The 22048-nt window shown below is 43.4% G+C and overlaps 2 protein-coding genes and 1 non-coding gene across 6 annotated transcripts; 1 reads left to right on the top strand and 2 right to left on the bottom strand.

The window, feature by feature from the left end:
- Window positions 1-10: 10 nt before the first annotated feature.
- ndnl2 (necdin-like 2) lies at window positions 11-11306 on the bottom strand. 4 transcript variants are annotated; one of them, XM_067239764.1, is made up of 12 exons: window positions 11264-11306; window positions 5469-5547; window positions 5271-5381; window positions 2628-2691; window positions 2417-2496; window positions 2240-2334; window positions 2030-2109; window positions 1900-1942; window positions 1286-1351; window positions 635-749; window positions 176-394; window positions 18-138 (listed from the first exon to the last, which is right to left on the bottom strand). In XM_067239764.1, exons 2-11 carry the CDS (start codon window positions 5529-5531, stop codon window positions 296-298), a joined length of 816 nt encoding a protein of 271 aa, XP_067095865.1. In that variant the 5' UTR covers window positions 5532-5547; window positions 11264-11306; the 3' UTR covers window positions 18-138; window positions 176-295. The 4 variants fall into 4 exon arrangements, with proteins under 4 accessions (XP_067095864.1, XP_067095865.1, XP_067095862.1 ...); XM_067239761.1 differs by having other exon boundaries at window positions 5469-5542; XM_067239765.1 differs by having other exon boundaries at window positions 1286-1348; window positions 5469-5542.
- On the bottom strand, window positions 987-1113 carry LOC136946642 (small nucleolar RNA SNORA11). The gene has a single exon (XR_010876980.1). It is a non-coding gene; the product is annotated as a small nucleolar RNA SNORA11 (small nucleolar RNA).
- Window positions 11307-11884: 578 nt separating the features above from the next.
- On the top strand, window positions 11885-20776 carry si:dkey-150i13.2 (mitochondrial carnitine/acylcarnitine carrier protein). Its single transcript, XM_067239760.1, has 9 exons — window positions 11885-12128; window positions 14346-14438; window positions 14567-14694; window positions 15311-15401; window positions 15659-15776; window positions 16266-16338; window positions 17513-17622; window positions 17936-18057; window positions 20493-20776. The coding sequence occupies exons 1-9, from the start codon at window positions 12015-12017 to the stop codon at window positions 20553-20555; spliced, it is 912 nt and encodes a 303-aa protein (XP_067095861.1). The 5' UTR covers window positions 11885-12014; the 3' UTR covers window positions 20556-20776.
- Window positions 20777-22048: the final 1272 nt, after the last annotated feature.

The following is a 22048-nucleotide window of genomic DNA, read 5'->3' as shown; positions in this document are numbered from 1 at the left end:
CGTGTTTATTATAAAAATCTGTTTAATGTTGAACTGGAAAAAAGGAAGTTCACAGACTTACATTGAGCCAATATGAAACGTCACAAACTGAACAAACAAAAGGACTCGCAACCTTTGTTTCATGCCCTACTGACAACCCTCAACACGTCCCCCCTACTGACAAACACAGGGAGACAGGGAGACAAGTAGACAGACGGAGGCAGACAGAGGGGCTCAGATCTTTCAGTTCCCCCATTGGATGGATGGTTTTGTGGCAGCTCTCCTATTGGATATGGTGGGTGGATGCAGGGGAGGGTCATCTCTGGCTGCTCTGCCGTTGGCTGCTTGTGCCGGGCACGGGGCTGGTGGCATCCCGGTACTGCTGGCTCCAGCTCTTGGGGTCCTGGTCATGAAGCTGCACGCACACACACACACACACAATTATCAACCTCAACCATCCCCACAAACATTATCAACCTCTAACCCCCCCGCCACACACAATAGCAGCATTAAACACTACCAGATATTAAGGAAATATAAATGTATCTATGTATATGCCAGTGCCGGTCCTAGCACACATTTGGTGCCCTAGTCAAGGTTTACCCCCCCCCACATGGAATACAAGTCACCCAACCAGTGTTCAGTACGAGCTCACCTGACCCATGAACTCCAGCAGTTTGACTTTTGACACCTCAATGTCGGCACGCTGACCCCAGCGGAACTCGAACTCCACAGGCTCGGTGTGAGGCACCCGCACATACTCCAGGTACCTACACACACACACCACACCCACATACACCATAACACACCCAGGTTCAGGATGCATAACTACTGCTATTGAATAAAAGCATCTGCTAAATGAATAGACTATGTTGTTGCAGGATGCATGACATGCAGGACCTTTACACAGAAGCATTCACATGTAAAGACTAACATGCAAATTATAGGTGTGTGTGGTAGTGGTATTCATTGGGTGAGTGTGTAAAATGTTGGTTAGGGTTGGTGTATTATGTAGGAGACTAGCTGGACCAGACACCTCTGCTGGTGTCTGGGTCTTTTCCAGCTCCTGTTGATGTGTGGCGTGGTATAAACAGATGACTATGGTCTTAGAGACACCTGCTCTGAACACACCAGTATGGAGGACACAACCTAGTGAGGACGAGGATTGAACGTGTGACCTTATGATTACTGAGCAAGCACCCTTAGCCTCTGAACCACTCTGACACACTAGCAGCCTACAGAGCCGTTCACACCTGGGTGTGGAGGGGACTGTGAGAGGAAGGGTGTGTGTGTGTGTGTGTCTCACCTCTGGCGGACAAACTCGTCAGTCACCATCTTCTTTACGTCTCCAAACTCCTCGTGCTTCTCCCTGCTGACCAACACACTGACTTAGTACTATTGGTGGGACGATATGGCTCTCACAATTCGATACGATATTCAATACAAAAAGTTCACGGTTCGACATTTCTATTCAATAAAAAAAAAAAAAATTATATATTTATATAGTTATATATTTATAATGTTTTTACATAAGTTTACTCTCTAGGCCCAAGCCTAAAAAAAAATCGGTCAGGGGGTCACTCTTCTCACCCGGCCTAGCAGGCAGCTGACACGAGCTACATGCAGTCCTCGCTGTGTAGCAAGATTGATGGTGTATGCTACGCACTTTATGGGGTCCAAGGCCGCTTTCACTGACTGCGATTACCTTATTGCGCTAATTTAGACAACACGCAAATGGAATACAGCGTAACACGTTTCTTCAATTCGTTTCGAATTTGTCCTCGATATAAATTGAAAAACTATTCTATTGCGATGCATCGAAATTCGATTATTTTGCCCACCCCTACTTAGTACAGTGGACACACACACACACTCTTCCTGCTCTGGAAACACACAGTCAACTCACACACACACACTCACCCTGGATCCACTCTGAGCTTTTTCAATGTGTTCCACACCAGGCCTGCAAACACAAAGCATGATGGATTTCACTGAGCTAATCAGCATAGCACTGTGATGTAATAAGCAGGAGGAGGAGTTAGATCCTTACTCTCCTTGACCACTCCTCCCTTCATGAAGACGATGCTGAGGATGACGAAGAGGAGGCCTGACTTTGGAGTGCTGGGACCCCTGCACACACGCACACACACACACATAAGACACAGATTCTTCGTCCCCACTAGGACCCATAGAGACGTGCAGCAGGAGAGACGTGCAGCAGCAGAGACGTGCAGCAGGAGACGCAGCAGGAGAGACGTACACACTGAAAGCGGCTCCCTCCACAGACTCCAGTTTGTTGATTAGCATGTAGACGTGGTTCTTGGTGTCTATCTCCACCACCTTCAGACCAAACACCTGCAGGACACGGCACCATGTTTACATCCCTACTACCATATGAGCACTTCCTGTCCTACAGAGGGGCACTTCCTGTGTGTACCTGTTCGAGGGTGCGCTCCACTCTCTTCATGATCTCAGGGTAGATATTCCTGTACTCCTTCAACACATGCTTCACTATGTCTGCAGCCAGGAACAACACACACACCCCATTACAGCCAGGAAGAACACACACACACATACACCCCATTACAGCCAGGAAAAACAACAAGTGTGTGTATAAGTATGTATATGACAGTGTGTGTGTTTACTACCTGCTCTGCGTATGGGCATCTTCTTCTGATCTTTCACCAGAAAGAACTGCACCACCTCCGACATCTAAAAACACACACACAGTCAACCTGCTGACATCTAGAACACACACACACACACACACACACACACACTAGGGGTGGAACGGTACACTGAAGTCACGGTTCGGTTCATACATCACGGTTCGGTACGAGTTCGGTACAACAGAGGGAAAAGCAAAACAAACCAGGTTCCTCTACGAGTGAATACGGGCGCATTGAAGATGACATGTAAATTCCGATTGCGTCAGAAATTTTTGGGCTTATTTGTATGTGTATCTAAGGGCTGGTTAAGCACTGTATGGAGGAGAAGTTGGACAGTTTTTTTTGGCTCGTTCCAGTGATTGGCACACCTGGGTGATGGCGTGGGATATTTATAGCCATTTGGCACACGCCAGATGCGTTATATGCGTTAGCATGTTAGATGTATTTCTACTCACATACCCCACAATCAGTGACGTGCGGTGATGTCAGTAAGAGGCTAGGCACTGAGTTATGAAAGCCAGATTACCAAATTTTTTGAATAAAATCGAGCTTGGAGAAATTCCTCAATACTGTAATTTTGACTTGAATTTTGCGGGGATTACGCTTACAATGTGGCTGGTGTATAGGGCTGGGCGGTATGACGGTATATACCGTGCAACGGTAGAAATGTGTCTACCGGGAGAGATTTGGCTATACCGTTTCAACCGCGGTATACCTTTATACTATATTTTTGTATTACACGTGTCAATTAAATGTCTGGTTGTTAAATTGTATATAAGCCATCATATAAATCGCGCTCTTGCGATATTTAGAACTTTTATTTGATTTACTATTTTCGTTTGACCTTGAAGCACATTTGCGTTGGTCTGACGGAACGGAGTGTATTTTGTCTAAGCGGACCACATTCATGCCGATGCTAATTAATTATATATTTGATGACCAATTCTGCAGGTAACCAATTCGATTTGTTGTTCAAGTTTTATGTCTCGTGCTGTAAAATTATTGTTGTAAAATTACACTGGTGGCGTTGCTAGCATTCTTGATCTAGGATGACTAGTGAAGTGACTAGTGACTTAACGTTACTAACTGAGAGTGAGTTCATGCCGGGAAATATCCAACTGAGGCTTTAACATATCGACCAAGCTTTAACAAGGTTGATACGCCGAAACCGAAGTTAGATATGGATAGTAAAACTCAGACTGATCGCTTTCGCTCATTTTGAAATTTTCGTCGGAGGGCATTACGGACCCGTATTGAGCTGTGAGTAGGTCACCACGCGGATGGCATGACTGCGCATCAGCCAATCGGAACGCTTGTACTCGTAACTTTTGTTTTGTCTCATGTGAGGCAGTTGTTTTTGTTTGTAATAAATAATCGAGTGTGATGATGAAGTATGGTATGCTTATTTTGTACCATTTCTTAATTGAATTTACAAAACAATTACTATACCGTGATATATACCGTAACCCTGATATAAAATGACTCATACCGTGATAGAAGATTTTGGCCATATCGCCCACCCCTACTGGTGTAATGACGATAGCTGCGCAAATGTCCAGTAATATTTCGATTTTAATTGGTCCATGTTTGATACGTAACGTAGGTGATTACTGGCATAACATATTTACGTGCAAAGGCACAGCAGAGTTGTGCTTTTCAACGTACATGTTGAAGAATACAGGATCGAAGTGCGCAAGTGAGTTTTTCGCTTGTCGTCCGCAGTGAACGGACAGTAAAAGCACTGCTTATTCTACAATTTTTTTGTATTTGATTATGCGTAACTGCTACATTTGTCATCGTAATGTCTAAACAATTGGAATAACACACATATTGCATATATAAATCACTACAATAAACAGTAAAAATACAAATTTATGAAATAAAATGATTTAATAAAATAAAGAAAACGGTTGAATTTTGACACGGTAGGCAGTGCCTACCTTGCCTACCCAGACTGCACATCACTGCCCACAACTGCTGAACAACGCCGACACACAGTGCTTGTCTTATCCACCACTCTCTCGCCTGTACTACTGTAACTGAATGGGAAACCGAAGTTTTCCCAAACTTGCAATCTTAAAAAGGCTGGCGGGTCCTCTATCTCTCGTGGGTCGCCACCACTCGCCATACTCGTCCTTAGTGCTGCTAGCTAGCCTATCTCTGAGTCACGGCGGCGCCAATCAGAGCTTCAGATTAGATGTCCCTAAAGAACACGAGTATCTAACAGCAGTTCCGCATTACATTAATTAATGTGCATGCAAGTTTTATTTATTTTTATACCGTGTATTCTCTGTGTAATTTCATGCACCGAACCGCGACGCGCGTACCGTACGGTTCGGTACGAATACATGTACCGTTCCACCCCCCATTTTGCACGGCCGGGAATCGAACTGGCAACCTTCAGATTACTAGCCCGATTCCCTAACCGCTCAGCCACCTGACTCCACACATCTAGAACACACAGTCAACCTGCTGACATCTAGAACACACAGTCAACCTGCTGACATCTAGAACACACAGTCAACCTGCTGACATCTAGAACACAGTCTACCTGCTGACATCTAGAACACACAGTCAACCTGCTGACATCTAGAACACAGTCTACCAGTGTATGAGCTTCACCTTAAGGTCCACCTGAGCAGGTGTGAGTCTGTCCAGACCTCTCTGCACCTGAGAAGAGCTGGGCTGGGTTCCCTCTTCATCCTCATCATCACCCAACAACGTCTCTGATCGCTGACACACACACACACACACACACATCAGAACACCGTGACAGAAGCAGATGACAAAACAGCAGAATATGTCAGATGAATATCGAACCTGAGCTGTCTTGGTCTGGAAGCTGGACTGCAGTCCGTGCGACACTTTCCTTCTCTGCGACATGGTCACGTGGTCTAGGCTCAAGCGACAACAGCAACAGTTAACTATGACACTATAGACACTCAAACCTTAGAAACACTATAGTGAATGTGAAGTTGACGTCACACTGTGTTGAATTCTGGGTAAATGGCAACATTGTCTTGTTTCGGCGCCATTTTCTAAGGTTGTCCCTCGTCCGTTGTGCATCGTGGTATGCCTATATGTGTATTCATATTTACATACATTTTCATATTTTGATCATACACCTGAACTGTTTATACCATATTGAAGAGAATAAGGGCTTTATAATTCTATAAATATGATGATTACTTAAGGCAAATCATCCTTTATCAAGAACATTTCATGCAGCCCATGGCCTTGCTCCCAGTGCTCCATGGACTAGCTTACAGTTGTAGTGCGTTATAGCCAGACATTTAAAAAGGCACGCAATGACAAACAATAATCTTCTCCGTCTGACCACCTTCATTTTCAACCACTTTTATTACGAGAGGAAAACTTATTGCATATAAAATATACATAATTATGTGGGCACTGGGCAATGTATGACAGCAGACAGAATAGAAATATTTTATTTTGTTGAAAAGTTATTGACCATTTTAGTGATTAGTGGAAAAACCGTAATCCCACCCCAAAATAACTAGCTAGCGCCACTCCTCCCCATAACTAAAAAGGTTTCACTTTCTTCCAAAATCAAATTGGCCAAACAAGTTATAGATATTTAGCTTAAAATTTAGAGAGTGTAGCTAGCTAATGTTTATTTAACAAGTTTCACAGAAATCTACAAAAAACAAGGCTATACAATACTACTACTACGGGCGGGCAGTACCTGCCTGTCACGAACGCAGAAGCCGGTGTTGCACCGAAAACTGTGACCCATCAGAAGCTGTGACCCATCAGAAGCTGTGACCCATCAGAAACTGTGACCCATCAGAAGCTGTGACCCATCAGAAGCTGTGACCCATCAGAAACTGCGACCCATCAGAAGCTGTGACCGCACGTCTGCCTGTCCATGTACAATATTTTGAAGTTTAACTCCTTTATTAAGCAGTTACAGTGGGGTCACATATTCTGACAAGTTACCCAATGTGCTGGTCCATTAAATATTTAGTTCTTTTCTTTACAGTAGAATGATTTAAAGGGGTCAGATGGCTGAGCGGTTACGGAATCGGGCTACCAATCAGAAAATTGCCGGTTCAACTCCCGGCCGTGCAATGACGTTGTGTCCCTGGGCAAGGCACTTCACCCTACTTGCCTCGGGTACTTGCCTGTACTTACTGTAAGTCGCTCTGGATAAGAACGTCTGCTAAATGACTAAATGTAAATTTAAAGTTTTAAATGTAGGTCTAGTGTAAGTTGTAGGTAGGTTACATATTTAACTCGTGCATGCAGTCAAAGAAATACATGTTTAGAAACATTTCAGAGAAAATGTACCTTAATATATTTTATTCACTTTCAGATAAACATGTTACTACCGCGAATCATCATGCGGTCACAGTTTCTGATGGGTCACAGCTTTCGTTGCAACACCTGATCATGTAATTTTGTTCTGAAAACCCAACTTAAAAGTTTAGACTTTTAATTGACAAAATTGACAACACGTGTTAATAAACTTGTCTTTACTCAAAATATCGCCTCCGTTTTCAATTTGAAGCAGTAAATCTAACACTGTAGGAAATCTCCCACGGTATCCTCTCTGGCTCTGTCAAAAGATGGATGACGATACATATTATTCACGCCCAGTACAACCCTTAACCAAATTAGATGTTCTTTTGACTCATGTTGTCATGAGTTTCCAGAAATAAAATCACTGATTGGACGGCGAAAATATTAATGGGGTCATTCACTGCAAAACCGAGTTTACCTTGTCATAGTAGAATAACGACAGTTCGGTGGGTAAAATGGACATACAGTGAACTTTAAAGTCCATTGACACCTCTTTCCTATGCAAATCCCACAATTTAAAACTGCTTCTGTAAAACGGTCTTTTAAAAAATCTACTGTTGTGACGTCACAACGGGGGCTCCACCTTTTTTGGGCTCTAATCTGTACCTTTGTCATGCCCCAAAATTTGCTGCGCACTGCTCTGTGTACTTCCACGGAATTACAAAGAAGAAAGTTTTTCAAGGATATTGAAAATGGACTCAGGTCGTAAATGCAGTGTTCCGGGCTGTACAGGGAATCTTCCCAAGGAACCAAACACTCGATGGGCTGTGATGTTTGTCTATGAGAAGATCCCTGTGCAGTTCAACCCTTAATTACACATTTGCTCGAACCATTTCACCGAGGACAGTGGGACAATATAAAGCAGGATTTGCTATGAAGCTGTTGCTGAAAAGAGGTGCTGTTCCGACCTTATGTTCATCACAACCGCAAGCTGTAGTATGATTTTATCGCTAACAGTTAATAGCAATGCTAACGTATCCTGCCTGTATCTAGCATAGGTAGAATGTGTGATGATTTTGTTTATTGGCAATGGGGCTAACGTTATTTCATGTTCCTGACTGTTTCATTCGAATAAATAACCCGTGTTGTCATGTAAATCTACAATTCACGATGCATGTTTGTCCAGATCTTTGTCAGGTTCAACACTCTACGGACACTGTGAACCTTGAGTTGCCATTGGCTAGTAGTTTTTATTTTACTTGCCAGACTTTTAAGCCTCATTGTACCGAATTTGGCCAAAACTCTTTCTAGCATGTGTATTGACAGGGAGAGCCTAACCTGTCAGCTGTGTTGTCGATGCTTCGAGAGAAAAAAGGAAGTGACCAGAGCTTGCCGTAAAGCAGTATCTCTGGTCGTACGATGTGTATGATGTCATTGACATCATAAAAGGCTTTTTAACCCGTTAAGGAGTAGCGTCACACACGTGATCGTTCGAAAGCGGGCCCCACAGAGTACCGTCACACGTGTGATTCTGAACATTCCAACCGACTATTTTCCGATAGACGAAAATTATATGACAAACGCTATAGTATGGCTTCAAAATTTACAATTAGGAGGCTAACAAGTAACACTAGCAGGTAGTAGTATTGCTACGAGTATTATGCTAGGTTGCTAGGTAACGGAAGCTAACTAAAACTAGCTATCTTCCGTTTTGGAAAAATAATTCACTCTGGTGGAAGCGTCGGTAATATTTAGAACTCACTCCTTAAAAAGGTTAAGACAAAAAAGCAACTTAAAAAAAAATCTAACACCCAGCAGTGTGTATTTTTTGCCTCCCCTTTCGAATTCAACATTCAAAATTACTAGACAAAAAATTATATCCTGAGAAAAGTGGATTTTGAGGGGTATAGCTCCATAGACCTCCATTCATTCGAGATGGGTATGGCTGCAGCCTGCAGCCTCCCGTCTCATGCCCTCCCATCTCATGCCCAGGCTGTCCAATGGTAAGTTCAGAGGGTCAAAAATACTAAATCGCAAATTATTTTACGGATGGAGTTAGGGGTGAGCGATATGGCCAAAATCTTCTATCACGGTATGAGTCATTTTATATCATGGTTACGGTATATATCACAGTATAGTAATTGTTCTGTAAATTAAATTAAGAAATGGTACAAAATAACCATACCATACTTCATCACACTCGATTATTTATTACAAACAAAAACTGCCTCACAAGACAACACGAGTTAAAAACAAAAGACTCAAAAAAGTTACGAATACGAGCGTTCCGATTGGCTGATGGGCAGTCATGCCATCCGCGTAGTGACCTACTCACAGCTCAATACGGATCCGAAATGCCCTCTGACAAATTTCTAAATGAGCGAAAGCGGCCAGTCTGAGTTTTACTATCCATATCTAACTTCGGTTTCGGCATATCAACCACGTTAAAGCTCGGTCGATATGTTAAAGCCTCAGTTTGATATTTCCCAGCATGACCTCACTCTCAGTTAGTAAGTAGCCTAGTTAGCTTTCACTAGTCATGATTAAGAATGCTAGCAACGCCACCAGTGTAATTTTACAACAATAATTTTACAGCAGGAGACATAAAACTTGAACAACAAATCGAATTGCTTACCTGCAGAATGGGTCATCAAATATATAATTAATTAGCATCGGCATGAATGTGGTCCACTTAGACAAAATACACTCCATTCCATCAGACCAACGCAAATGTGCTTCAAGGTCAAACAAAAATAGCAAATCAAATAAAAGTTAAACTACAATTCTAAATATCGCAAGTGCGATTTATATGATGGCTTATATACAATACAACAACCAGACATTTAATTGACACGTGTAATACAAAAATATATTATAAAAGTATACCGCGGTTGAAACGGTATAGCCAAATCTTTCCCGGTAGACACATTTCTACCGTTGCACGGTATATATCGTCATACCGCCCAGCCCTAGATGGAGTTAAAGGTAAGTTTGTGAGCACGTTTGTTGCAATAAATTGAAAAACTTGAAATAGAAAAATGTTATCCATAGTTTTCTGATTTCTGGATGTTATTGTTCTGTCCCTGAAGGAGCTGAAGCTTAAATGGCGTTGCAGCGCAGCTGGAGTTCTTGCATCCAGGGAAGATGCAGTTGCGGGTGGTGGGAGACATCCTGAAGCTAGCTAGCTAGCTGATGTAGGCTACAATAACAGTACAGCAGGAGGAGCCATTCAGTGATCTGACATAGATAGGGCGAAATGACTTAGATGGGGCATTTTTTGGCTCCGCCCATTAAAACCTGATCTGAAAACGGAAGACAAACTGTTCTTCGGTTTAACTCCACATTTCAGTGTGACAAAGTTTTAGCACTTTGCACATGCTTTCAGGAACTCATTTCACACGTATATAATGTACTTAGAAGCAAAACATGGAATTTACTTTACAGGATCTTTAGGGTACACATCAGTGTCTTTAAAAAAAAGAACACATCGCAGGTGACAAAATGCACGGTGTGCTGTACCGACCATCATTGTCCCCCAACTGTCGTGGTTGAGCCTAACTAACCTCGACCTCTGTGCTCTTACTTGACTCTGCTTGCTGACCTTAACCTCTCTCCTCTGCTACGACTCCTGGCCTTAAACTAATCCTAACCTCAACAGTCGTTGTGACGCCTAAACTCAAACGGGCCTCCCTGGCTGCAGCCGTAGAAAGGATTTTTAGTTTGTAGTCTAGCTTAAAAAAAACACGTACAACAAAGTAGGAAGGAGAAATAGCGGACCAGACAAGCTTTTATTTTGAAAAGTAGAAGCATGAGACGGGAGGGCATAAGACGGGAGGGCATGAGACAGGAGGGCATGAGGCTGTAGCCATATACTCTTGGAGATACTCTTGATTCATTCTGCACTCGCCCGTTAGCGCCCTCATATGGAACTAGAGTGGAACTGCAACCAGTTCAGAACCCGGAAGTTTCCCGAGTGGCAGTTCTCCCCTATTAGACAATCTTTGCTCAAACGTTTCTTTCACGTTTAGACACACTGAAAGTTAGCTTGCTAGTTTTTAAAACCAAACGCTAAACCATAAGTACGCAGGTTTAAACAAATGAACCGTACTCTTTGCTAGCCAGCTAGCATGCTAAGTGTGTCCCCGCGGCTGAAGCTAGCTTCTGTTCTAGACACTTCGACTACAGCAGCTCTGGCTCAAGCTATCACTGTTTAGTGATCAACTGACTAGTTGGTTTAATGTTACGCACTTAGTCAGTGAGACTAACTTAGAATGTCTAGAAAGGGTTTGACAGAATGTTTTATGTTTCATATCAAATAAGATAATTCAACTCATTCATTAAAAATAACTTACCGACGACTTCAGCTCAAATTCCCGCTTGCCGACTCCGACCTGAGAAACGCGTTCTGATGGCTTCTTCTTGTCTTTGTTCTAGTTGTCGGACAGCATTCCGCTGCGAGGTGCTTCACCGCCGCCTACCGTTTTGGAGTGGGAGGTCAGTCGCTCCCTAAAACCGCCTTCTGATGACAAAGCTGAGACTTCAGCCTGTAGCATACATCTGCCAATCAACGCAGATCAGTATTACTATTGAGTCCACTACAGTGTGAGTTACCCTAAAGCGACCACTTGTAAAAAAACAAAAAAAAACATTAACATCCAAACAAAGTTTGATAATAAACTTGTATGTAAAACAAAATCGCATGTATTTGTGTCTGCAAAGCATGTGTTTAAGGAAAACAGAAACACGGAGAGACCGCGTGGCCCAGACATGTGGCTGTATTTAATTATGCCATATAAAGCATCATAAAACAAATGCAAGGCACAGCGTAGACCGCATTCTGTACAAAACATCCCCGCCTGCCTATAGTACTGAGAGAAAACGGTCACGAGAGGTCGTTACCGCGCGGCAGACGCCTGCTTATCAGACAGAGTTGTTGAGTTAAAGTCCAGTGTCATTCCGGGCGTAGTACAGGAGGCTTGCTGTGCGTTCACCCAGTAATACACGTGCTCTTATCCAAACTTTTAGTGGGTTGCTCATGTTCGGACTGGTTTTAGGCGTCAGAGTGAAGAAGAGCGCCGTTGTTTTTGGCGAAGCAGGTAGAGGATGGGAAACGGGGAGCTCGCGGAGAAGCGGATCTCTCCGCTTAAGAACTTTGCGGCTGGAGGAGTCGGTGGCGCATGCCTTCTGTTCGCGGGACACCCTCTCGACACCATCAAGGTGACTGATTCAAACTGTTAATGATGATCCATTTTAGCATGACGCATATTCTTCATTTAGGCCTGGTGCACATTCTGTGTATTGGGTTTGGGTATGCGTGTGCGCACGGGAATAGCAGGTGGTGGCAATCTGTAGGCCTAATGCAGTTTGATGGAATGGAAACGTATTTTAATACCGTGTAGCGGTACGGCTTACATGCCGTGGGCGGTAAACCACTGAGCGGATTAGTGGAAATTGGAAGTCCAGTTTTTAACCTGCTGATCTGTCAAGCTGGTAGGATGAGCTGTGTTGCTCCTTTCTTTTGAAAATAGTTTTCCCACGGCTAGAGAGAAATGGCCGAAGTCTACAAAGAGAGAGACAGAGTAGGATGACCTTTTTGTAGGGTTTAGCGCGCTAGGGCAGTGACTGCATACCGTTAAGGCCCCCTGCGCGCGCTGAAGTTCCCCCAGCTCCTTTCGCATTATAAGAGAGAGTGAGGGAGGGGGGGGAGTACGTTTGTCTTGATTGTGACAGGCGGTGAGTATTTATATCTAACCTGTAGGCTGCAAGGGCGTAGGTTTGGTCTCAGCTTTGGTAGGGACACTTGTTTTTTTTTATATGTAGGTAATTGGTTCAGGTTTTATGGAGCTGTACTAGGCCTACGTCATCTGTACTGGACTTCTGAGCATTGAAATCATATATGATGCATACATTTGGGCATAACAATTTATAGCACCTTTTTACTATCTACAAGTATAAGTGTGAATGATAACATTCATGTGTAACATTGTCTAAACATCCCTTAAAAAACTGCAATTTAATGCAATCTTTACCAAAATGGACAATTCAACTTCTCACCTGAACCCCTAATGCTGATTCATCACCAACCTCCTCTTCATCTGTATCTTCAGGGTGCTTTTTTTCCCGCACAGTAATTCATCAATTTAATACAGACACTAACCATGCTTAGTTGACTGCTGACATTGGTCGAGATTACAGGGATAGGCATATTACTATCCAAGGGATCATATAGGCCTACTTATTATCAGTTAATATCACTTTTGAGTTGCTAGCCTGCTGGTACTAGGCTAAACTAGCTCGGTCCCATTATGTGGGTAGGTTAACTTTATCATTCTGGCTTCAACAAGAACACACTGGTCGAAAGATTGCAGATGCTAGGGATAGATTTAATACAAGCAAAAGTTACATGCTCTACTACACTAACAACTTTCAAAACATGTTTCCATTGTACAATGGGTGGTGATGTAAGGCTAGCAGGTTTGCACTGTGTGTGTAGTTTTCCTACTAGCTAACTAACAACGACCTTCTTGATAGCTACTTACTCTCTGGGTGGTGAAAAAACTTCTGATATCTCTCTTCTTTTTGGGTGACATTTTCCTATCTATAAAGCACAAAAGGGTCAAAAATATCAATGCTGAGACCAAACAAAATACTAATATGAGGCTTTATGATTTCCTGGCGTACTGCCAGCTCTCTTTCTGCAAGTCACGATTCACGAAGTGTTTCTGACTGCCACTTCAGCCAATGAACTTAAATGACATCATCTTGTCTCGCAGGCTCGAGGGCGCATTGGTTAACTTGGAAATGTATTTTTCACTTTTCTCGGTGACGAACATAGTATAGATAATAATACGAATGAGTTTTGCAAATAGATATTTTTTTCGAAAATTAACAAAATATTGGTGGGGACGATTGTGTCTTTCCCAAACTTTGATCGTGACTAGTCCCTATGGTCCCTATGCAAACCTACGCCCTTGGTAGGCTGTTCCCTCCTGGGGTAAGAGTTGTTCACACAGCAGACTGAGTATTTACCCTCACACTCTGCCTCTGCTTCTTCTGGTTGCAGATAAGATATGGGTGTGTCTGGTCAGACTTACCACACTCTGTGGTGCTTCCTTATCTGTGATCACACCTTCTCTAATCTCACCATCCTGCCTCAGTCCTAGCCCTCCGCACACACTCACACACATATACATGTGTGTTTACAGGTGAGGTTATAGGAGTGTGTGTGTGTTTAGGGTGGCTAAACACAGGGGGGAATGTCCCTGTACTTACTGTAAGTCGCTCTGGATAAGAGCGTCTGCTAAATGACTAAATGTAAATGTAAATGTGTTTACAGGTGAGGTTACAAGAGTGTGTGTGTGTGTGTTTACAGGTGAGGTTACAGATTAGTGTGTGTTTACAGGTAAGGTTACAGGACTGTATGTGTGTTTACAGGTGAGGTTACAGACACAGCCTAAAGTCCACTCTGGTCATGGGGCTCTCTACACAGGGGCATATGATTGCTTCCGCAAGACAGTTTCCAAAGAGGTAAACAAACACACATACAGTACATGCACACATACACCCACAGTCACGCACGCACACACGCACACACACGCACACACATGTATGGTGTGTGTGGTATGTGTGTATGTATTGTGTGTGTGTGTGTGCAGGGCGTGTTGGGGCTGTATAAGGGGATGGGAGCCCCCCTGGCTGGGGTGGCTCCTATGATGGCCATCAGCTTCTTTGGCTTCGGTCTGGGAAAGCAGCTCCAGCAGTCGGATCCCAGCCAGCCCCTAACGTGAGTCTGTCTTCCTGTCTGCCTGTCTGTCTTCCTGTCTGCCTGTCTGTCTTCCTGTCTGTCTTCCTGTCTGTCTGCCTGTCTTCCTGTCTGTCTGCCTGTCTGTCTTCCTGTCTGTCTTCATGTCTGTCTGCCTGTCTGTCTGTCTTCCTGTCTGTCTGTCTGACTGTCTGCCTGCCTGCCTTGTATTTTGTATACAAGTTGTATTTTGATCGATGTTGCGAGTACGTAAACCCAAGTCTGCACACTTGGCCATGACAACTACAACAGTGACTTTAGAGAACTACATTCTACATTAATCTGTTTGAAACGCCCCCGAGCGTGGTGAACTGTGGGAAGGCGAGCGATGGCAAGCGATTCGCGTCGCTGCAGTAGACACGCACTGTAAGTGTGTGTTCAGATGATACTTTAGTGTGTTTGTGTAAGTGTCTCCACTGCTGGTGTTAATGTGTGTTTAGAATAGTTGGCATAGGAACTCTAAATATAACTGTGTTTGTGGGCCTCCCCATTGGCTGTCTCATCCTCCCCACCCCCTACACCCTCACCTTCCTCCCTCCCCTAATTTCCCCCCTGTGTGTGTATGTGTGTGTGTGAGTGTGTATATGTGTGTGTGTAGGTATGCTCAGGTCTATCTGGCTGGGTGTCTGGCTGGGGTGTTCACCACCATCATCGTGGCTCCAGGAGAAAGAGTCAAGTGCTTATTGCAGGCAAGACACATGAGATGATGTATGTCTGTGTGTGTTTTTGTGTGTGTATTTGTGCAGGTGTGTGTATGTATGTGTTTGTGAATAATTTATGTTTTGTTGATTCAATTTATTATTTTAAACTACAAACAGGTTGTTGCCAACACAGTAACAATATAGATTGTGTGTGTCTGTGTGCGTGTGGGTTCTGTGTCTGTATGTATGTGTGTGTGTGTGTATACGTGTATGTGCATGTGTATATGCTTGTGTGTGTGTTCCAGGTGCAGGCCAGTGGGGGTCAGCTGAGGTATGCGGGTCCTCTGGACTGTGCTGTCAGCCTCTACAGGCAGCAGGGCATCCGCAGCGTGTACAAGGGCACCGTCCTCACGCTCCTCAGAGGTTACAGAGAGAGTGTTTGTTTGTGTGTTTGCTTGTCTGTGTGCATGTGTGTGTGTGTGTGTGTCTATGTTCTTTGGTTTTTGTGATGCTGATAAATAACTATGAAGGTTAAACATAAGTCCTGCGACAGGAACTAAAACAATGTAAACTGAATGTAATACATTCTGCTTTCATACATGTTACATTGTTAGTTCATGTTACAGTCTGCTACTACCTCTTACATTCTAAAAAGACCAAACAGGAAATAACAAACAAAAAATAATTTACAGAAAGTAGCAGTAGGTAACATGAAGTAACAACACGGACATCAGGAATGATAATAATGTAACCAGCAGTAACATAAAGTAACAGGAAGTAACACAAAATAGCCAGGAGCAACATAATGTGACATGGATAGCAAGTAACAGACTGTAACTAGAAGTAGTGGAATGTTAGAATGTAACAGGAAGTAATAGGATGTCCATCCTATGTGACTGGTCTCCCTCCCAGATGTTCCCTCCAACGGCCTGTACTTCCTCACCTATGAGTACCTGAAGAACTTACTGACAGCCGAGGGTGAAAGGTCAGTCCCTTCCCGCCATGCCAACACCACTATGTTGTGCATACAGTACATACATACATCTACAGTCTGGAGGCTGAGGAAGAGGCTGCTTTAGAGGCTGTAGTAGAGGCTATGGTAGAGGCTGAGGTAGAGATGTGTGTGTGTATATATGTGTGTGTGTGTCAGCGTGTCTCAGCTCAGCACTCCCAGGATCCTCCTGGCAGGTGGGGTAGAGATGTGTATATATATATATGTGTGTGTTAGGGATGTGCATCTCCATCACTGAGGACGATGCGATACACATCTCGATGCACTGCCAACAATCCAATACATTAAAGATACATAAAAGCAACTACTAATGCGATACGATTCACCCCTATTGCGATGGGCAGTTTGACAAGACCCAAGCAATTGGCAAGATATGTCGTGCTGCTATAAAGTACACAGGCAGCACGGCTAATTTAGGTAGCCTACTCACCTGAAGAGGCTACATGGTATTTGTGTGGAGACGTAGCTATGGCTAGCCACTTTAGCTCCACCGGTACCCCTAACAAGAATAGTTGACCTTTTTTACATTCCGGCCTGATTTAATTTTATCCTTTGTCAGAGAATTTGTTTAATATTTACATTTAGTCATTTTTGTGAAGTAAAACTTTCACTTTTTAGTTAATTTATTATTTACTGTCTGACAAAGAAATAAATCATTATGTACCTTATTAAATTGCATAGCATCATATTATTTCGCATCGCATTTCGTTGAATCGCATTGTGTCGAATCGCACTGCGTAACTCTTCCTCCGCCGTGAAAACACTCGCCCGAACACGCCTCCAACTCGCGTGAAACTTAGCTGAGAGACTTGACGAGAATCGGCCACTGACAGCAGTGGAGATGAGAGCGCGCTTAAAAAACAGTTAGAGAAGAGGAATCTATCTGAATATAAAGTTATTGGTCACAAATCATTGGTCACATTTCTAAAAAACTAAATGTGTTCGCCTACACATAATTCTATATAAATACATCGGATTATACCGATGCAAAGATGTTAGAAACGATGCATTGCTATGTCATCCCACATTATATCCGGTGCACACTGTCTTGATCTGGGCAATCGCATCGTGAGCTTTTATGCCGAAGCACCGATGAACCGGTGAATCTTACCATCAGTGTGTGTGTGTGTGTGTGTGTGTTTGTCAGCGTGTCTCAGCTCAGCACTCCCAGGATCCTCCTGGCAGGTGGAGTGGCCGGCATCCTCAACTGGGTCATCGCTCTCCCCCCCGACGTCCTCAAGTCGAACTTCCAGACAGGTCAGCTGGTGTCAGGGGTCAGGGGTCAGGCAAGTGGCAGCAGCAGTGTTGCTATGGTGACCATAAGCAACCCTGTTGTACCAGGGGAGCCCTCTGTCCCAACACTGCCCTAGCAAATAATGTGTCATAAACATTGTCAAACACAGGCATGTTCCTTCTTAGTTGACCACTTACAATGTGTTTGTCTGTGTGTATGTGTGTGTTTATGTGTGTGTTTATGTGTGTGTGTGTGTTTATGTTTGTGTGCGTGTTTGTGTGTGTGTATGGTGTATGTGTCCTAATGTGTGTGTGTGTATATGGTGTGTGTGTGCAGCTGCAGATGGCAGGTATCGGGGCCTGGTGGATGTGCTGAGGGAGCTGTTGAAGGAGGAGGGGCCCAGAGCGCTCTACAAGGGCTTCAATGCAGTGTTCCTAAGAGCCTTCCCTGCCAACGCCGTAAACACAACACTCTCAACATTAGTTATTACTGCTAAGTTATTAGGTGTGCTTGCCTTTGGCAAGAGCACAACCTATTGTTATCTCACATATATATTTATTATTATTATTTTTCACCCCTAAAAAAACGTGAATATTTGTACTACATAGACAATGTCGGTGTTAAAATGTACATATTGGTCCCGTATCGGTCCCGTTTGCTTGTATTTGCGTAATGGTGCGTTCAAACTGCAGCGACGCGACAACTTGCTTTCCTTTCATTTTCAATGGAGCCGGGCGAATCGCTTGCGTGGTGCATTGTGTGTAGAGTCAGGTGGCTGAGCGGTGAGGGAGACGGGCTAGTAATCCGAAGGTTGCCAGTTCGATTCCCGGTCATGCCAACTGACGTTGTGTCCTTGGGCAAGGCACTTCACCCTACTTGCCTCGGGGGAATGTCCCTGTACTTACTGTAAGTCGCTCTGGATAAGAGCGTCTGCTAAATGACTAAATGTAAAAATGTAAATGTGTAGCGACGCGATCCAAGCGATTCGAGTTGAGATTTTCTCAACTTTATGGAAATGAGGAGAGATTTTCGCTAGCGATGGCCAATTGGAGTGTTTTCTTGTTTCTCGTAACGTACAAACCATGGTAAACATTTCTAGCTTTCAGTTTCTAGTTTTTTCTATTGCTGCATATAGTATATAATATATATTAGTGCTGTCAGTTAAACGTGTTAATAACGGTGTTAACGCAAACCCGTTAACCCGTTAAGATTTTTACGGCGTAAAAATCTTTATCGCGAGATTAACATTATTTTTGGCCCAGAAAACTTTGTAGTTTTTTTCACATGCTGTTGCAACAACTAGTAACGTTAGAAAAACTACAACACCACACCGGATCTAGCTAGACCAGAAACAAAACAACAGGAACGCCGCACACACTTGTTTGGGCTTGCGAGCCGGCTAAAGAGTAGTAGGCTAACGTTACGTTTTGAGTGGATGGCGAGCGCGAGACGCCGAAATGGATGCCAATACGATTCTGAATGGAAAGTTTACTTTTAAGTTGCCAAATGGTTCCATTGACAAGACCAAAGTGATCTGTGTGTTTTGTCGTTGTGAACTGAGCCATCATCGCAGCACGTCCAGTGTGAAATACCACTTGATGGCCAAGCATACAGCTGATGCGAATTCTCCGCCCCCTCGTCTAAGTCATGCGATTGCAATGTTGTTTTCAATTTATAAAAAAACATTTGCATTAAGCAAGCCGATCCACTTTTCCATGTTGATAAGAGCATTAAAATGAACAAAAATAATGTGACAAAAAAAAAATCAAGGGACATTTAGAATAGATAAAAATGTGAGATTAATTGCGAGTTAACTATGACATTAATGCGATTAATTGCAATAACATATTGTAATCGTTTGATAGCACTAGTTTTTAAACACGTATTTTGATCGATATTTCGAGTACGTAAACCCAAGTCTGCACACTTTGCCATGACGTTATACGAACTACAACAGTGACTTTAGAGAACTACAACTCTGCATTAATCTGTCTGACACGTCCCCGAGCCTGGTGCATTGTGGGAAAGCGAGGGATGGCAAGCGATTCGCTTCGCTGCAGTGTGAACGCGCCGTAAACGTTCCGTTTGACGGTTTAGGTATAGTTTAAGATTTTGTGGAGAAAAGTGAAGCTAACGGTGGTTAACTAGCTAGCCACAGTCAGAAACGTCACTAACGTCACAACACACGCGTGACTACCTGTAGTAGAACATTAGTTTAGCAGCTCGTTAACTTCTGGGAAACAGCTAGGCTAATTACCTAAAACGGCAAGACACTGCAGAAACGCCACAGGCAAAGAGGGCAGGGTGATAACTATTTGCTCATTTAACATTGGGATAAAAAACACAATTGTGAAATGTAATGTACAATATGATATACGCTGACTTTATTTATGGAGGACTAAAAGTGCCACAATTAATTAAATAAATACACCATTAAATAATTACTTAAATGTGTCATTAATTAAAATAGGAATTAAATACATAAATGTGTTCTTAAATGTGTCAAGAATTCATTAAAATACCAATAAATTTTATGTAAAATACATATCTAATTATTTCACTATTTAAGTATTTCATGGTCCATTTACAAACGCTAAACAGCGCCCCCAGTCGATTGCATTTACATTTCACAACGTGTTGCATTTACATTTCACATTTACATTTCACAACATGTTGTGTTGCAGTGCTTCATTAATTGTGTTATCTGTCAAACTCACCCATCAAAGTCAGTGGGTGGGGCTAGCGTGAATCTAGTCTGATCCATTGCGTTGTTCTGAAGTAGAGTGCCTTCATAAATTCATAAAAGTAATAAAACAAGAACCCCCCTCAAGAATAATAATGATGTTATATCATATTGATATAATACTGTAATCTCTCTCTCTGTCTGTTTCAGGCCTGTTTCCTGGGGTTTGAGTTTGCTCTGAAGGGTTTGAACTGGCTGGCTCCCAGCTGGTGAACACTCCTAAGTCTGTCTGTCTGTGTGTGAGTGTGTAAATGCGTGTGTGTGTACGTGTGAGTGTGTACGTATGTGTGTACGGGTGTGTGTGTGAGTGTGTGTGTTTGTGTCATCCTCCTCAGCTCCATGGTCCTCTACCTCAGCATGTTGCTTCTGCAACAGTTCTATAGGATTGTGAAGTAACCTACATATGCAGTGTAAATATACATTGTATATTTGTACATATGTTTCATGTTGTTATTGTGAGGATAAAGGCCCTTTTAAACACAACGTGACAACGGCACCACTGCGCTCTGAAACCAAGTGTTTCCAACAGCTTGCTGCTGCATCGAGGAAAGCGAGTGAGCTTTCTAACCATGTAGGCACAGCAGTCAGTTTTGAAAACAATCTGTCTGCTCCGTCCTCTGTGACTCCTCTGAACACCTAGATCCTGAACTCAGTAGCACACTCAGCGCAAACCGTGTCTGATAAGGCCTTAAGAATCAGAATCAGAAAGGGTTTTATTCGCCATGAAAGTTTGCAGAGACAAGGAATAATCAATTAGAATCTAACCTTACTAATAAAATATATAAAATATAAAGTAGCCAAATAATTTATAATATAAAATACAAATAGTACAAGAGATAAAAATAGTACAAAGATACAAATAGTGTAATATAGTGCAAATTGCAATGTGGCAAGGTGTCATTGTGCAGATTATGAATTAAGTCAGTGTGAGCTCTTGGCCTTGTTGAAGAGGCCAACAGCGGATGGGAAGAAACTGTCTTTGGCGTGTGGCATTGGACCTGATGGACCGCAGCCTTCTGCCGGTGGGGAGTGGCTGAAACACAATGTGTCCAGGGTGGGAGGAGTCGGCCACAATCTTCCTCACATGCCTCAGGGTCCTCGAGGTGTGCAGGTCCTCGAGGGAAGTCAGATTGCCGATCACCTTCTCAGCAGTACGAATGATACGCTGCAGTCTGCTCTTGTCCTTGGCAGTGGCAGAAGCGTACCAGATGGTGATGGAGGAGGTGAGGATGGACTCAATGATGGCTGTGTAGAAGTGCACCATCATTGTCTTTGGCAGGTTGAATTTCTTCAACTGTCGCAGGAAGTACATCCTCTTCTACAGCTTTCTTGGTGAGGGAGCTGACGTTCAGTTCCCACACTAGAGGTCCTGGGAAAGGATAGTACCCAGGAAGCGGAAGGACTCCACAGTGTTGACTGGGGAGTCGCACAGGGTGATGGGGGTGAGTGGGGATGTATTCTTTCTAAAGTCCACAACCATCTCCACTGCCTTAAGAGCATTGACCTCTAAGTTGTTCTGGCTTCACCAGGTTGTCAGCTTCCCACCAATAGTCAGACTCATCCCCACCAGAGATGAGCCCAATGAGGGTGGCGTCGTCCGCAAACTTCAGGAGTTTGACGGACGGATGACTGGAGGTGCAGCTGTGTACAGGGAGAAAAGCAGGGGGGAAAGGACGCAGCCCTGAGGAGATCCGGTGCTGATGGAC

The sequence above is a fragment of the Osmerus mordax genome, chromosome 7, assembly GCF_038355195.1.
Source record: "Osmerus mordax isolate fOsmMor3 chromosome 7, fOsmMor3.pri, whole genome shotgun sequence".
Lineage (NCBI taxonomy): Eukaryota > Metazoa > Chordata > Actinopteri > Osmeriformes > Osmeridae > Osmerus > Osmerus mordax.
The sequence above is the reverse complement of the archived record's forward strand: the minus strand, read 5'-3'. Positions and strand labels throughout refer to the sequence as shown.

What these genes read in the sequence shown, in the direction of transcription:
- ndnl2 (XM_067239763.1), bottom strand. Translation starts at nt 5,531, where the DNA reads ATGTCGCAGAGAAGGAAAGTGTCGCACGGACTGCAGTCCAGCTTCCAG. An exon ending in AAGCTCAGAGTGGATCCAGG is followed by an intron (nt 1,352 to 1,899) that starts GTGAGTGTGTGT and finishes TGTGTTGGTCAG; the next exon opens with CAGGGAGAAGCACGAGGAGT. An exon ending in GACGAGTTTGTCCGCCAGAG is followed by an intron (nt 750 to 1,285) that starts GTGAGACACACA and finishes GTGTGTGTGTAG; the next exon opens with GTACCTGGAGTATGTGCGGG.
- si:dkey-150i13.2 (XM_067239760.1), top strand. Translation starts at nt 12,015, where the DNA reads ATGGGAAACGGGGAGCTCGCGGAGAAGCGGATCTCTCCGCTTAAGAAC. An exon ending in GAGTCAAGTGCTTATTGCAG is followed by an intron (nt 15,402 to 15,658) that starts GCAAGACACATG and finishes TGTGTGTTCCAG; the next exon opens with GTGCAGGCCAGTGGGGGTCA. An exon ending in CTGACAGCCGAGGGTGAAAG is followed by an intron (nt 16,339 to 17,512) that starts GTCAGTCCCTTC and finishes TGTGTTTGTCAG; the next exon opens with CGTGTCTCAGCTCAGCACTC.